Source organism: Coregonus lavaretus, assembly GCF_964263955.1.
Source record: "Coregonus lavaretus genome assembly, chromosome: 30".
Taxonomy (NCBI): Eukaryota; Metazoa; Chordata; class Actinopteri; order Salmoniformes; family Salmonidae; genus Coregonus; species Coregonus lavaretus.
Window position 1 is genome coordinate 38,017,012 of NC_140017.1, and position 15,697 is coordinate 38,032,708.

A 15,697-nucleotide genomic window follows, 5' to 3' on the forward strand; every position below is an offset into this window, starting at 1 on the left:
AAGAGAGTTTCTATTGGACAAATTCAGGTATGTTAATTCCCGTTTGCTTCCGTTTAAGAAACGTCTTATAACAGAAATCGGTGGAATGAATACATCCCTGATCACACGCAAACACAGTTCACTTTGATAGCAGCCACATACAAACAGCATGATAATTTTGCTTGTTGTATAATTCCTTCTCGCATCTACGCGCTCTCCTCCTCTCACCTTTTCCCTTCGCTTGTGGACTTCAGTGCACAACACATCAGCTGTCTGTGACCAGGTCAAAGCCAAACCTTCATACCATAACCGCTAACCGCTACACATCGTTGTCACCATATTAGCTAACGTCAAAGTCAACATAGCTACTAGAACTAACGAGTTAGTAAACCCGCTAAAATCATGCACTACAGTGTACAGTCAGCAAGCAGTTTAGCAGTTACACCAGCGGGCCCCGGTGGCAATAAATTAATAAAACCAAAAGCTTACCTTGACTTGGAAGAGTTCCAGTGTTGGATAGCCATAGCCAGCTAGCTAACATAGCATCCCTCTCTGTTTGAGCCGGGTGTTTCAGTAGGCTAAACTAGCTAGCTTAGTGAAAGTGATACGAAATATAGCTAGCTCTCTCTCTCGCTTTTCGTTCATTTTTAAATAAATGAATTTGTTCAAAACTGTTCAACTATTGTCTTTCTCTCTCTTTGAGTCAACTACTCACTACATTTTATGCACTGCAGTGCTAGCAAGCTGAAGTTTATGGTTTCAGTACTAGACTCATTATCTGATCCTTTGATTGGGTGGACAACATGTCAGTTCATGCTGCAAGAGCTCTGATAGGCTGGAGGACGTCTTCCGGAAGTTGTCATAATTACTGTGTAAGTCTATGGAAGGGGGTGAGAACCATGAGCCTCCTAGGTTTTGTATTGAAGTCAATGTACCCAGAGGAGGATGGAAACTAGCTTTCCTCCAGCTACACCATGGTGCTACCCTACAGAGTGCTGTTGAGGCTACTGTAGACCTTCATTGCAAAACAGTGTGTTTGAATCAATTATTTGGTGACGTGAATATATTTAGTATAGTTTTATCTAAAAAGGATAACTTTAATGTTTCACTATTTGTATTTTTATGACTGAGGAGGATGCCCCCCCCCCTCTTCCTCTTCCTCTGAGGAGCCTGCACTGTTGTACAAATACATATTTTTAAAGACTGTATAGAACCTGGAACTGAAGCCAAACAGGGTGGTGAGGTTTAGAGATCACATTCGAACATGTCGAAGGAGAGATGCTAATCAGATTAACGTTCACACCAAGACGTGTTAAGATCACACAACAAATAAAGCTGATCGCTTTTCAACACACAGGTCACTGGTCTTCTGGGGCCTACAGTACTGGAATGTATCAGTTTAAATACTGAACAAGAAACAAAAAAATAACTGCGATAGACTGAATATGTTCCATAGGCTCAGAGATATGAAATCTAAAAAGAGGGAGGGACACCTGATACAAGGGCTCCTCGCTGAAAAAGAGTATTTAATCAAACATTCTGCTCCAGATGTGGATGGCCGTGTGCTCGTCGCTTTCCAGCTACGATGATGGCTGGCTGGGTCAGTGAGTGTAGCAAAGAAGGACGTACTAATTTAGAGCAGAAGGAGTCTCACATACAGGTCTGTCTGGTAGATGTGGAGGATGGGTTCAGACAGATGCTGTCAGCAGGAGCCATTCAAATGGGAATTCATTATTTGAATACAGATATTAATTCAACAGGAAATTTAACTAGAGGAAGATGATTGGACAGGTCATTTAATGAGAGTCAGAGATTGGACAGGTCATCTAATTAAAAAGGGCAGCGATTGGAAATGTGATGAGAAAGACAGTCCTTAGATCTGCTTTCTGCTTCAGAGGATACTTCAGATACGTTGTGGAATGCATTGTTTGTCTGTGTGTGTGTGGGTGTTTAGGGTCAGTGTTTGTACATGTGTCATTGGTTAACACGTGTCCCAGTGTTTCCCAGTTCCCTACACTTGTGTGGGTGAGTGTGTTTGGGGTCTGTGTGTTCTGCGGTGAGTGTGTTTGGGGTCTGTGTTTGTGTATTCTGCGGTGAGTGTGTTTGGGGTCTGTGTTTGTGTGTTCTGGGATGACTTGTGTTTGGGGTCTGTGTTTGTGTGTTCTGGGGTGACGTGTGTTTGAGGTCTGTGTTTGTGTGTTTTGGGGTGAGTGTGTTTGGGTTCTGTGTTTGTGTTCAGGGGTGACGTGTGTTTGGGGTCTGTGTTTGTGCATTCTGGGGTGACGTGTGCTTGGGGTCTGTGTTTGTGTGTTCTGGGGTGAGTGTGTTTGGGGTCTGTGTTTGTGTGTTCTGGGGTGACGTGTGTTTGGGGTCTGTGTGTTTGGGGTCTGTGTTTGTGTGTTCTGGCATGAATGTGTTTGGGGTCTGTGTTTGTGTGTTCTGGCATGAATGTGTTTGGGGACTGTGTTTGTGGTTTCTGGGGTTAGTGTGTTTGGGGTCTGTGTTCATGTGTTGTGGGGTGAGTGTGTTTGGGGTCTGTGTTCATGTGTTGTGGGGTGAGTGTGTTTGGGGTCTGTGTTCATGTGTTGTGGGGTGAGTGTGTTTGGGGTCTGTGTTCATGTGTTGTGGGGTGAGTGTGTTTGGGGTCTGTGTTTATGTGTTGTGGGGTGAGTGTGTTTGGGGTCTGTGTTTGTGTGTTCTGGGGTGACGTGTGTTTGGGGTCTGTGTTCATGTGTTGTGGGGTGAGTGTGTTTGGGGTCTGTGTTCATGTGTTGTGGGGTGAGTGTGTTTGGGGTCTGTGTTTGTGTGTTCTGGGGTGACGTGTGTTTGGGGTCTGTGTTTGTGTGTTCTGGGGTGAGTGTGTTTGGGGTCTGTGTTTGTGTGTTCTGGGGTGAGTGTGTTTGGGGTCTGTGTTTGTGTGTTCTGGGGTGAGTGTGTTTGGGGTCTGTGTTTGTGTGTTCTGGGGTGACGTGTGTTTGGGGTCTGTGTTTGTGTGTTCTGGGGTGAGTGTGTTTGGGGTCTGTGTTTGTGTGTTCTGGGGTGAGTGTGTTTGGGGTCTGTGTTTGTGTGTTCTGGGGTGAGTGTGTTTGGGGTCTGTGTTTGTGTGTTCTGGGGTGAGTGTGTTTGGGGTCTGTGTTTGTGTGTTCTGGGGTGAGTGTGTTTGGGGTCTGTGTTTGTGTGTTCTGGGGTGAGTGTGTTTGGGGTCTGTGTTTGTGTGTTCTGGGGTGAGTGTGTTTGGGGTCTGTGTTTGTGTGTTCTGGGGTGAGTGTGTTTGGGGTCTGTGTTTGTGTGTTCTGGGGTGACTGTGTTTGGGGTCTGTGTTTGTGTGTTCTGGGGTGACGTGTGTTTGGGGTCTGTGTTTGTGTGTTCTGGGGTGACGTGTGTTTGGGGTCTGTGTTTGTGTGTTCTGGGGTGAGTGTGTTTGGGGTCTGTGTTTGTGTGTTCTGGGGTGAGTGTGTTTGGGGTCTGTGTTTGTGTGTTCTGGGGTGAGTGTGTTTGGGGTCTGTGTTTGTGTGTTCTGGGGTGAGTGTGTTTGGGGTCTGTGTTTGTGTGTTCTGGGGTGAGTGTGTTTGGGGTCTGTGTTTGTGTGTTCTGGGGTGAGTGTGTTTGGGGTCTGTGTTTGTGTGTTCTGGGGTGACGTGTGTTTGGGGTCTGTGTTTGTGTGTTCTGGGGTGTGTATGTTCCGGTCATTATTTTCCCTACTCACCCTCCTGGTGTTGTCCAGGACCTTGGGGTCCGGCCGGCCGTAGTTGGGAGGGTTGGCGTGGGGGTCGTACCCCAGACGGGACAACATGGGGGCGATGACGGGCATGTCCCTCAGTACGTCCGCAGGGATCTTGCCCACCCACTTGGATAAGGCCTCCACGTTGACCGGCTTGATCACCTGGTCTGTAGACCTCTCCACCCTGCAGAGAGAGAGAGAGAGAGCGAGAGCGAGAGAGAGAAAGAGAGAGAGCGAGATAAACCACAGTTAGCAAGGAGTTAGCATTGCAGTGTGTCCCCAGAAGATCGTTGACTAGCTAACATCATTCAAGGCATCCTTGCTTGAGGAACTGGTACTCACTGATAGTTGGATTAGTGAGAGTAATGAGATGGAAACCTACTTCCTGATGACCTCTCTTGCTAGAGGAAGAAAGGCTGCTTTTTTGAAGGTGATCTAAAAGATTAACATCCACCAGCATCCTCTAAGGCACTGCTAGTTGAACAGCACCATTGTCAGCCATGTTGATAGCATGATGTTAGCATTAATAAGGAATGGTTCAACATTATCCCTTGATAGCATGATGTTAGCATTATTAAGGAATGGTTCAACATTATCCCTTCATAGCATGATGTTAGCGTTATTAAGGAATGGTTCAACATTATCCCTTCATAGCATGATGTTAGCATTATTAAGGAATGGTTCAAATTATCTCTTGATAGCATTGTTTTAGCAGTGGACCAGTGACCAGCCCTTGTCACTGCATGCAGATAACTGCAAACTAATTGGCTCTAACTGGATCATGGGACAGAATTAAAAAGATGGCCCCCAAGCTCCAGCCTCTCTCCAGCTCCAGGCCTCACAGTTCTAATGGGTTGAATGAATGGCCTCTCCATAGAGATATGGGTCTCTCTCTCACTATCAGATCCCATCCCATCCCATCCCATCCCATCCCATCCCATCCCTGCCCTGCCCTGCCCTGCCCTGCCCTGCCCTGCCCTGCCCTGCCCTGCCCTGCCCTGCCCTGCCCTGCCCTGCCCTGCCCTGCCCTGCCCTGCCCTGCCCTGCCCTGCCCTGCCCTGCCCTGCCCTGCCCTGCCCTGCCCTGCCCTGCCCTGCCCTGCCCTGCCCTGCCCTGCCCTGCCCTGCCCTGCCCTGCCCTGCCCTGCCCTGCCCTGCCCTGCCCTGCCCTGCCCTGCCCTGCCCTGCCCTGCCCTGCCCTGCCCTGCCCTGCCCTGCCCTGCCCTGCCCTGCCCTGCCCTGCCCTGCCCTGCCCTGCCCTGCCCTGCCCTGCCCTGCCCTGCCCTGCCCTGCCCTGCCCTGCCCTGCCCTGCCCTGCCCTGCCCTGCCCTGCCCTGCCCTGCCCTGCCCTGCCCTGCCCTGCCCTGCCCTGCCCTGCCCTGCCCTGCCCTGCCCTGCCTGCCCTGCCCTGCCCTGCCCTGCCCTGCCCTGCCCTGCCCTGCCCTGCCCTGCCCTGCCCTGCCCTGCCCTGCCCTGCCCTGCCCTGCCCTGCCCTGCCCTGCCCTGCCTGCCCTGCCCTGCCCTGCCTGCCCTGCCCTGCCCTGCCCTGCCCTGCCCTGCCCTGCCCTGCCCTGCCCTGCCCTGCCCTGCCCTGCCCTGCCCTGCCCTGCCCTGCCCTGCCCTGCCCTGCCCTGCCCTGCCCTGCCCTGCCCTGCCCTGCCCTGCCCTGCCCTGCCCTGCCCTGCCCTGCCCTGCCCTGCCCTGCCCTGCCCCTGCCCTGCCCTGCCCTGCCCTGCCCTGCCCTGCCCTGCCCTGCCCTGCCCTGCCCTGCCCTGCCCTGCCCTGCCCTGCCCTGCCCTGCCCTGCCCTGCCCTGCCCTGCCCTGCCCTGCCCTGCCCTGCCCTGCCCTGCCCTGCCCTGCCCTGCCCTGCCCTGCCCTGCCCTGCCCTGCCCTGCCCTGCCCTGCCCTGCCCTGCCCTGCCCTGCCCTGCCCTGCCCTGCCCTGCCCTGCCCTGCCCTGCCCTGCCCTGCCCTGCCCTGCCCTGCCCTGCCCTGCCCTGCCCTGCCCTGCCCTGCCCTGCCCTGCCCTGCCCTGCCCTGCCCTGCCCTGCCCTGCCCTGCCCTGCATCACATTTCACTCTGGACCCTTTATATGAGCACAGACACAAGACATTGGGGACATTGGGGCAGTATTACCGAGCTACGCTGAGTGCTGCTGGGCCTGAGGTTTTCCCCAATGACCCACAGATTTGGAGGAGCGATATTAAAAATGAATCAACCATTACCTCAAACTACCTTGGGTTAAATTATTCATAATTTCTGAAATATTTAATATGCGGGGGGGGGGGGGGGGGGGTAAAAGGGAACGGCCACCCAACCATGAGGTGGAACATCACTGATTTGCATAGCTCTGGATGATGCAGTAGATATCGGCAGTCATCAGTATTATAGACATACAAGACTTAAGCATTGAGCTTTAACTGTAAGGCACAACCATTGCCATCAATTTCGTGAGTCGTTCCTCCAGCGACGAAATCCATCAATTGACAGAAATCCGTCATTTTTCATAATGTCTGTAAGTGCACATGAAAAGTTGCTTTAAATTTTGATAATGATCTGAAATAAGATTGCTATTGGTTGGGAATAGGTTCCTGGGCAGTTGTCGAGTTGTTTTGTAGCAGTCGTTTGTTAAAAGGTTTTCATATAATTCCTTTCTTCATCAACATAGAATGGGCATATAACCTGAATACAGTCAGCGTACAGCATATCATATATGGATCCGCATGTAAGCCATGTTGGCCACCAGAGACTAAAATGATGATCTATAGAAAGAGAGATTCTTAGTTGAGGAGTTGTGAGAGTTTAGTGGGTGGGGAGAGACCAAAGTCTGGGGTGTAAGGACCTGCTGAACGTATTACACCATCGCTGTGAGAAAGACCAGGAGCGCACACAGACAGACTTGAAGCTGGTTGAGAGAATGCCAAGAGAGTCCAAAGCTATCATCAAGGCAAAGGGTGGCTACTTTAAAGAATCTCAAATATAAAATATATGTTGATTTGTTTAACACTTCGTTGGTTACTACATGATTCCAGATGTGTTATTTCATAGTTTTTGATGTCTTCAGTATTATTCTACAATGTAGGTCGGAGTCATTAAAATCTCGTTTTTCAACCACTCCACAAATTTCTTGTAAACAAAACTATAGTTTTGGCAAGTCGGTTAGGACACACAGACAACACAAACACAAACTCCTACAAGAACGCTGCACGCGTGCACACGTTACATGTAAGACCCGTGTTGATGAAGCCAGGCAAAGCTCTACAGACCACAGCCCCCGTTTGTAACAGCCCCCCCCCTGCTCCTACTCCTCAGCCCCCGTTTGTAACAGCCCCCCCCCTGCTCCTACTCCTCAGCCCCCGTTTGTAACAGCCCCCCCCCTGCTCCTACTCCTCAGCCCCCGTTTGTAACAGCCCCCCCCCTGCTCCTACTCCTCAGCCCCCGTTTGTAACAGCCCCCCGCTCCTGCTCCTACTCCTCTTTAGAACTGACAGACAGAGTCCATATGGAGAACAGATGACAGCAACAGCCGAGTTCTGTGTTCAGTTGACCCAGCACGCAGGGTCCGCGTCCCAAATAGTACCCTATTCCCTTTATAGTGCACTACTTTAGACCAGAACCCCGTGGGCCTTATCGGGTACCACCTGAGACATCCAGATGGGCTGGAGGTGTCAGCACGCTTTGGTTCGGCTGGGGCCTGGCTGAACTCGGCTAGGCGAACTGAACGACTGTGCTAGCATAGTCCCTTACAAATACCTTCGCTTGAAAAACAAAATAAAAGCGGCAATAGTACCGTTTGTCCATTTAGTTTGACGCCATAGCCTGTATACACTTCCTCAAAATGGTCAGAATTTATCTAAGATAACTCTGTCATTAATGTTGATGTTTTTGCCGAGATCTTAGTCTCACTAAGATGTTTGGTGCAGTGTTTCTCAATGAAAAAAATTTGTATGAAAATGAATCGTCTCTCGTTGAATTACAAAGACTTTATTAAAGAATCCCTACTGTTGACCAATCACTGACGAAGGGGCTAGACTTCGGCTCTGAACTTTTGCTTGCCTCTAGAAAAAAAAAAATGTGTGTGCCCGAACTGCCGAAAAACCCTCGCCGAAGTCCAAAACTAACAAAAACGTCACAAAATGTCATAATATATGCACAAACTCTTCCGAACGGTTTGGTCTGGGAAGCGGACACCTTTAGAGTTTGGTAGGGAGGGAAGGAGGGCTCTACCGTTAACTCTGCATGGTTACAGCACAGCCGGGCCTCTCCACAGCTTCTCTCTCTCTGTGTGCGCGCGCGTGTGTGTGTGTGTGTGTGTGTCCAAGATCAATCTGCCTGCCACACAATGTCCTCCCTGCCAGCAGGAGAGTGGAGAGCAGGAGAGTGGAGAGCAGGAGAGTGGAGAGCCAGCCCTAGCCTTGATTCAAATCATTTACATTACATTACATTTACATTTTAGTCATTTACCAGACGCTCTTATCCAGAGCGACTTACAGTTAGTGAGCGCATACATTTTTCATACTGGCCCCCCCCCGTGGGAATCAAATCAGCACCATGGTATTGTGAAGAAAGCTTATTTTCTCAAACCGTGTCCCAAATAGCACACTATTCCCTATGTAGTGACCTACTTTTGACAAGGGCTCTGCCATTTGGGGACGCAGACAGTCTAGATGGATTCTGGAGACGGTTTAATTCTTTTTTTTTTTCCTGTTGATAATTGAGCCTATTAAGGCAAGGTCTGAGGTAGGAATCATGTTGGCATTCAGCCCGTCTGTCATAGCTTTTCTTTCTACCGTACTCTGCTGTAACGGCACGGCCACAAGCCAAGCTGTACTGTGTGTAGCTATGAGCTGGTTCCTGGTACTGTTTTGTTTTTGACTTGCCATAAGTGAATTACTCCTTCTCTACACATGGGGACCCATCAGCCGATAAAAGCTTCCTTTTTCTCATCCCTCCCTCACCATCCCAGGTGTTTTTTCCCTCTCCCCCTCTCTCTCCCCCTCTCCCCCCCTCCCCCTCTCCCTCTCCCTCTCTCCCCCTCTCCCTCATTCCCTCATTCCCTCTCTCCCTCCTCTCTCCCCCCTCTCTCCCTCTCTCCCTCTCCCCCTCTCCCCCTCTCCCCCTCTCCCTCTCCCTCTCCCTCTCCCCCTCTCCCTCTCTCTCCCCCTCTCCCTATTCCAGCACTACTACAATACACCTCAATAATGCCTGACAATTCACTTCACTAATCCATTTACTTTGGGAATTCAATCTTTACACTGTAGAACTAGGATATGTCTCAAATGGCAACCTATCCCCTCCCCTATATAGGGGCTCTGGTCCGATGTAGTCCACTAGATAGGGAACAGGGTGGCATTTGGGACACACCCCTTACAGGGTCTACTGCATGATTAATAGGCAACTGCTTTTGTTCATCTCTGGAGGAATAATATAGGGAGGAGAATAATATAGTTTCTGAAAGAGAGAGAGAGAGAAGAGAGGAGAGAGAGAAGAGAGACAGAGACAGAGACAGAGACAGAGACAGAGACTAGCAAATAAATATATTTCGAGAAACGACAAGAACGGAAAGGAAAGTGAGACTCTTCCTCCTCTCCTCGGTGATGTCAGTTAGCTACGCTGTTAAGATAACCAACAATTACCAAGAAATGACAATAAAGAAAGAAAAGAGTCTCAGCTGTGTTGTTAGCTAGCTACACTGTAAAAGTAGGTCGAAACCACAGTTAGCATTGCAGTGCATCCCCAGAAGATCATTGACTAGCTAGCGTCATTCATCCAAGCCTTCTTTTTTCCCTTGCTTGAGGTGAGTGAGGCAGCAGTCGAAAACAAAGGAGAGAGAGAGAGGGGGAGGTTGTTGAACGTTGAGAGGTATATAGCATAAACTGATACAGACAGGCTCTGAGAAACAAATGTGACTCATTCTGACCAGACAGAGAGCAAGCGCGAGAGCGAGACATCTGCTTGTCCTTGGTATCTCCAGTAGCAGTGCGTGGGTAATAATCACTGGGGAAGCCAATCCTGGGGGAAAAAATGCCATATTCATTGCATTGTTTGCGCTATAACCTGTTAGTTCATATGTCTTGACACCGTGATATACTGTATAGGCCTAAAGGCCGAGACAATAAGAAGACACAGTGGCAGAATAAATTCAACCAAACCTGTGTTTCACCACAAAAACCCGGAGAGCAACCTCTGTCTGGTGAAGTCCACAAAGCACATAGCAAGTAACAGACAAGTCACATGACCTACATCATGGTCAAGCAAGTTAATGTTTCTGACATTTTCAGACCACTAAACAACTATTGATTTAGTACCGCGGAGAGAGTTACCGCAAGTCGCAAAGAAAACAGGAGCTGCCTCCACTATTCCAGCACCATTTCAACATCATCAAATCACCTCTGCTTAGTCTAGTACAATGACAACTAAAAGAAACCAAAAAACGATTTGGTCCAATCAATGTAAGCTAAATATGATGTGGCTGTCCATGTTTCTGATTTCTGTGTGTGTGTGTGTGTGTGTGTGTGTGTGTGTGTGTGTATGCATGCAAGTAGAAAAACATGTTGAAACACCAATGCCATCCTCCTCTCATGTTGACGAAACGGTCTATCACTCTGTCATACAGTACACACTTTTATTTTTTGTTGTCCTAGGCTACCTGGCTAAAATGCTTGCTCGCTAGCCTAACTTCCTTTCATGGGCAACGTTAGCTAGTTAACATTAGCCTTCTACATCCTCTCAGTCCAGGGGCACAATGTATTAATTAATGGTTGGATCAGAATCGCCGTTATAATCATTGGCTAGTAAAGATAATTAAGTAAAAACACAAGTCCAAATCCCTATCTCCATCCGTGGCTAATTTAGGAAAGGGACCATTTTAGCTAGCTAGCCAGTCACCGGAGGACAACACAACGATATGCAACAATTCAAGTTGTTTCTGTCAAATGACATATTTCTCTTGATGCGGTAGGAGTGAAGCAAAATCCAAACTGGCTTCCCTTGACACTTTTTTTTGGTGCGCCAGGACCATTCACGCTGATTGGCTATTATTTTAATACTTTTTTTTAATCATGGGGGGCCAAATGCTCGCTGGCTTCCCTTGCATTCAATGCTACGGACGGCAACAACGTCATACTCTGTATGACCAGACAGCATCAGATAGATGCGTTGTTTCGCTCTCTCGGATGCTTTCTCCGGTGAGATACATCTTGCTAAATGAAGGAAAATTATGAAATACAGAGACGAAAGATAAATTTTTTTTGGTACATTTTTTGGGGGAAGCCTGGCTTCCCTTGGCATCCATGAAAACACTGCACTGGGTATCTCATGAACAGATTGGAAGCCAACTAATAAAAAAATTGTGAGAAATGCCAGAGATAAAGAAAGAGTCCCTGCCTCATCTCCTCATGATCTCAGCCACATTGTCAAAACAACTTCACTGTATGTCATGAACAGATGAACCTAGCAAATAAAATACATTTCGAGAAACGACAAGAACGGAAAGGAAAGTGAGACTCTTCCTCCTCTCCTCGGTGATGTCAGTTAGCTACGCTGTTAAGATAACCGACAATTACCAAGAAATGACAATAAAGAAAGAAAGAGAGTCTCAGCTGTGTTTGTCAGCTAGCTACACTGTAAAAGTAGGTCGCATCTGGAGGCCTACTTCTTCAGGTTGTTGCCACGGCCACCATATTGGGGAGGAGCTACTGCTCATCTTGCATGTTTACAGTCTATACATATAAAAACACAGTAGCAGTCAAATGTTTGGACACACCTACTCATTCAAGGGTTTTTCTTAATTTTTTACTATTTTCTACATTGTAGAATAATAGTAAAGACATCAAAACTATGCCAAGAGTGTCCAAAGCTGTCATCAAGACAAAGGGTGGCTATTTGAAGAATATAAAATATATTTTGATTTGTTTAACACTTCTTTGGTTACTACATGATTCCATATGTGTTATTTCATAGTTTTGATGTCTTCACTATTATTCTACAATTTAGAAAATAGTAAAAATAAAGGAAAACCCTTGAATGAGTAGGTGTGTCTAAACTTTTGACCGGTAGACACATACATACATACATACATACATTCATACATACATACATACATTAGGTTAAACAGTTTGAAGTGAGTCTCCATGAACAAGGACTTGTGAATGGATGACACGGCGTCCTCCTTGAACAATTCAACCACCCGACTCAAGAATTTGGAATGGAAATAGAATTTAGCCTATACCTCCATGTCATTTTATGTAAATAATTATACAGTACACGTCTAAAACAGGTTAAGTACATTGTTGTACACAGTGTGACCTATTTCATCAGTGTGTGTTCTGTGTCATGGCCGTGTGTCTAAAGTCTTGTCTGGCCCTTAGGCCCAACTCCACGCTCTATCTCACTACCTCTTCATCGGGGTGTCTCTGCTCACCGTCCTGGTCTTCATGGAGCTGGGGAGTCTGTGCCTCGAAAGGTAAGACAGCTCACCTCAATGGGTTTGTGAGAAATGGTCTGTATTCTACTTTTAGGTTAAACAGTTTGAAGTGAGTGTGTCAGCTAGTAGGTACTCTGAATAGAAAGATGTGTAGACTTCTACATACTACTGAATATACACTACCGTTCAAAAGTTTGGGGTCCCACTTAGAAATGTCCTTGTTTTTTAAAGAAAAGCAATTTTTTTGTCCATTTTAAAATAACATCAAATTGATCAGAAATACAGTGTAGACATTGTTAATGTTGTAAATGGCTATTGTAGCTGGAAACGGCAGATTTTTAATGGAATATCTACATAGGCGTACAGAGGCCCATTATCAGCAACCATCAGTCCTGTGTTCCAATGGCACGTTGTGTTTGCTAATCCAAGTTTATCATTTTAAAAGGCTAATTGATCATTAGAAAACCCTTTTGCAATTATGTCAGCACAGCTGAAAACTGTTGTGCTGATTAAAGATGCAATAAAACTGGCCTTCTTGAGACTAGTTGAGTATCTGGAGCATCAGCAATTGTGGGTTCGATTACAGGCTCAAAATGGCCAGAAACAAATAACTTTCTTCTGAAACTCATCAGCCTATTCTTGTTCTGAGAAATGAAGGCTATTCCATGCGAGAAATTTCCAAGAAACTGAAGATCTCGTACAACGCTGTGTACTACTCCCTTCACAGAACAGCGCAAACTGGCTCTAACCAGAATAGAAACAGGAGTAGGAGGCCCCGGTGCACAACTGAGCAAGAGGACAAATACATTAGTGTCTAGTTTGAGAAACTGACACGTCACAGGTACTCAACTGGCAGCTTAATTAAATAGTACCCGCAAAACACCAGTCTCAACGTCAACAGTGAAGAGGCATCTCCGGGATGCTGACCTTCTAGGCAGAGTTGCAAAGAAAAAGCCATATCTCAGACTGGCCAATAAAAATAAAAGATTAAGATGGGCAAAAGAACACTGGACAGAGGAAGATTGGAAAAGTGTTATGGACAGACTAATCGAAATTTGAGGTGTTCGGATCACAAAGAATAACATTTGTGAGACGCAGACCAAATGAAAAGATGCTGGAGGAGTGCTTGATGCCATCTGTCAAGCATGGTGGAGGCAAATGTGATGGTCTGGGGGTGCTTTGGTGGTGGTAAAGTGGGAGATTTGTACAGGGTAAAAGGGATCTTGAAGAAGGAAACCTATCACTCCATGTTGCAACGCCATGCCATACCCTGTGGACGCCGCTTGATTGGAGCCAATTTCCTCCTACAACAGGACAATGACCCAAAGCACAGCTCCAAACTATGCAAGAACTATTTAGGGAAGAAGCAGTCAGCTGGTATTCTGTCTATAATGGAGTGGCCAGCACAGTCACCGGATCTCAACCCTATTGAGCTGTTGTGGGAGCAGCTTGACCGTATGGTACGTAAGAAGTACCCATCAAGCCAATCCAACTTGTGGGAGGTGCTTCAGGAAACATGGGGTGAAATCTCTTCAGATTACCTCAACAAATTGACAACTAGAATGCCAAAGGTCTGCAAGGCTGTAATTTCTGCAAATGGAGGATTCTTTGACGAAAGCAAAGCAAATAAATGATTTATATTAAAAATCATTATTTCTAACCTCGTCAATGACTACATGTCCTATTCATTTAGCTAGATTTCCTATTCAAACTCAATTCATGTATGTTTTCATGGAAAACAAGGACATTTCTAAGTGACCCCAAACTTTGAACGGTAGTGTATATACACAAAGAGCATTCAGAAAGTATTCAGACCCCTTCCCTTTTTCCACTTTATTACTTTAGAGCCTTATTCTACAATGGATTAAATTATTGATTTTTCCTGATCAATCTACACACCCCATAGTGACAAAGCGAGAACAGGTTTTCAGAAATGTTATATATGTATAAAAAAGAGATAAAACAGAAATACCTTATTTACATAAGTATTCAGGCCCTTTGCTATGACACTCAAAATTGAGCTCAGGTGCATCCTGTTTCCATTGATCATCCTTGAGATGTTTTTGCAACTTGATTGGAGTCCACCTGTGGTACATTCAATTGATTGGACATGATTTGGAAAGGCACACACCTGTCTATATAAAGGTCCCACAGTTGACAGTGCACGTCAGAGCAAAAACCAAGCCATGACCAAACCAATCCGAGACAGGATTGTGTCGAGGCACAGATCTGGGGAAGGGTACCAAAACATTTTTGCAGAATTAAAAAAGGTCCCCAAGAACACAGTGGCCTCCATCAATCTTTAAAAAAAATATATGTTTTTTGTCATTTAGCAGACGCTCTTATCCAGAGCGACTTACAGTGAGTGCATACATTTTCATACTGGCCCCCCGTGGGAAACCCACAACCCTGGCGTTGCACAACCCTGGCGTTGCAAGCGCCATGCTCTACCAACTGAGCTACAGGGGACCAATGGAAGAAGTTTAGAACCACGAAGACACTTCCTAGAGCTGGCCGCCCGGCCAAACTGAGCAATCGGAAGAGAAGGGCCTTGGTCAAGGAGGTGACCAAGAACTCGATGGTCACTCTGACAGAGCTTCAGAGTTCCTCTGTGGAGATGGGAGAACCTTCCAGAAGGACAACCATCTCTGCAGCACTCCACCAATCAGGCCTTTATGGTAGAGTGGCCAGACGGAAGCCACTCCTCAGTAAAAGGCACGACAGCCCGCTTGGAGTTTGCCAAAAGGCACCTAAAGGACTCTCAGACCATGAGAAACAAGATTATTTTGTCTGATGAAACCAATATTGAACTCTTTGGCCTGAATGCCAAGTGTCACGTCTGGAGGAAACCTGGCATCATCCCTACGGTTTAGCATGGTGGTGGCTGCATCATGCTGTGGATATGTTTTTCAGATGCAGGGACTGGGAGACTAGTCAGAATCGAGGGAATGATGAACGGCGCAAAGTCCAGAGAGATCCTTGATGAAAACCTGCTCCAGAGCGCTCAGGAACAGCGCCGGAGAAGATGGCTGCAGTTTTACAGCCCTCTAACCAATTGTACTATTATGTGTGTTTTTCCGCGTTATTTGTAATTTATTTTGTACATAATGTTTCTGCCATCGTCTCTTATAACCAAAAAGAGCTTCTGGATATCAGGACAGCGATTACTCACCTTGTATTGGACGAAGATTTTTTCTTCAACGAGGCGGCCGCGAAGGATATCATACAGACACCCGACAAGGCCCAAATCCCCGTCATTCGCGTGAGGAAGAGACAGAGATATCGTGGACGTAGATCGGGGTGCCTTGTAAGGATCCGACGGCGAGCGAGTAAACTGCCTCTTCCATCAATCCTATTAGCCAACGTTCAATCATTTGAAAATAAATTGGATGATGTAAGATTACGGTTATCCTACCAACGGGACATTAAAAACTGTAATATCTTATGTTTCACCGAGTCGTGGCTGAACGACGACATGGATTTCATACAGCTAGCGGGCTATACGCTACATCGGCAGGATAGAACGGCTGACTCCGGTAAGACAAGGGGTGGCGGTCTGTGTATATTTGTAAAC

General features: G+C 47.1%; 1 protein-coding gene across 2 annotated transcripts in view; it reads right to left on the minus strand.

The window, feature by feature from the left end:
- The window catches only part of LOC311106149 (protein-tyrosine sulfotransferase 1), an 87,924-nt gene that overhangs the window by 27,224 nt on the left and 45,003 nt on the right, over positions 1–15,697 (minus strand). For both annotated transcript variants that reach the window (XM_084148479.1, XM_084148478.1), the window contains exon 3: positions 3,686–3,884. In XM_084148479.1, coding sequence (XP_084004605.1) covers positions 3,686–3,884 — 199 coding nt within the window. The remainder of the gene's footprint in view (positions 1–3,685; positions 3,885–15,697) is intronic.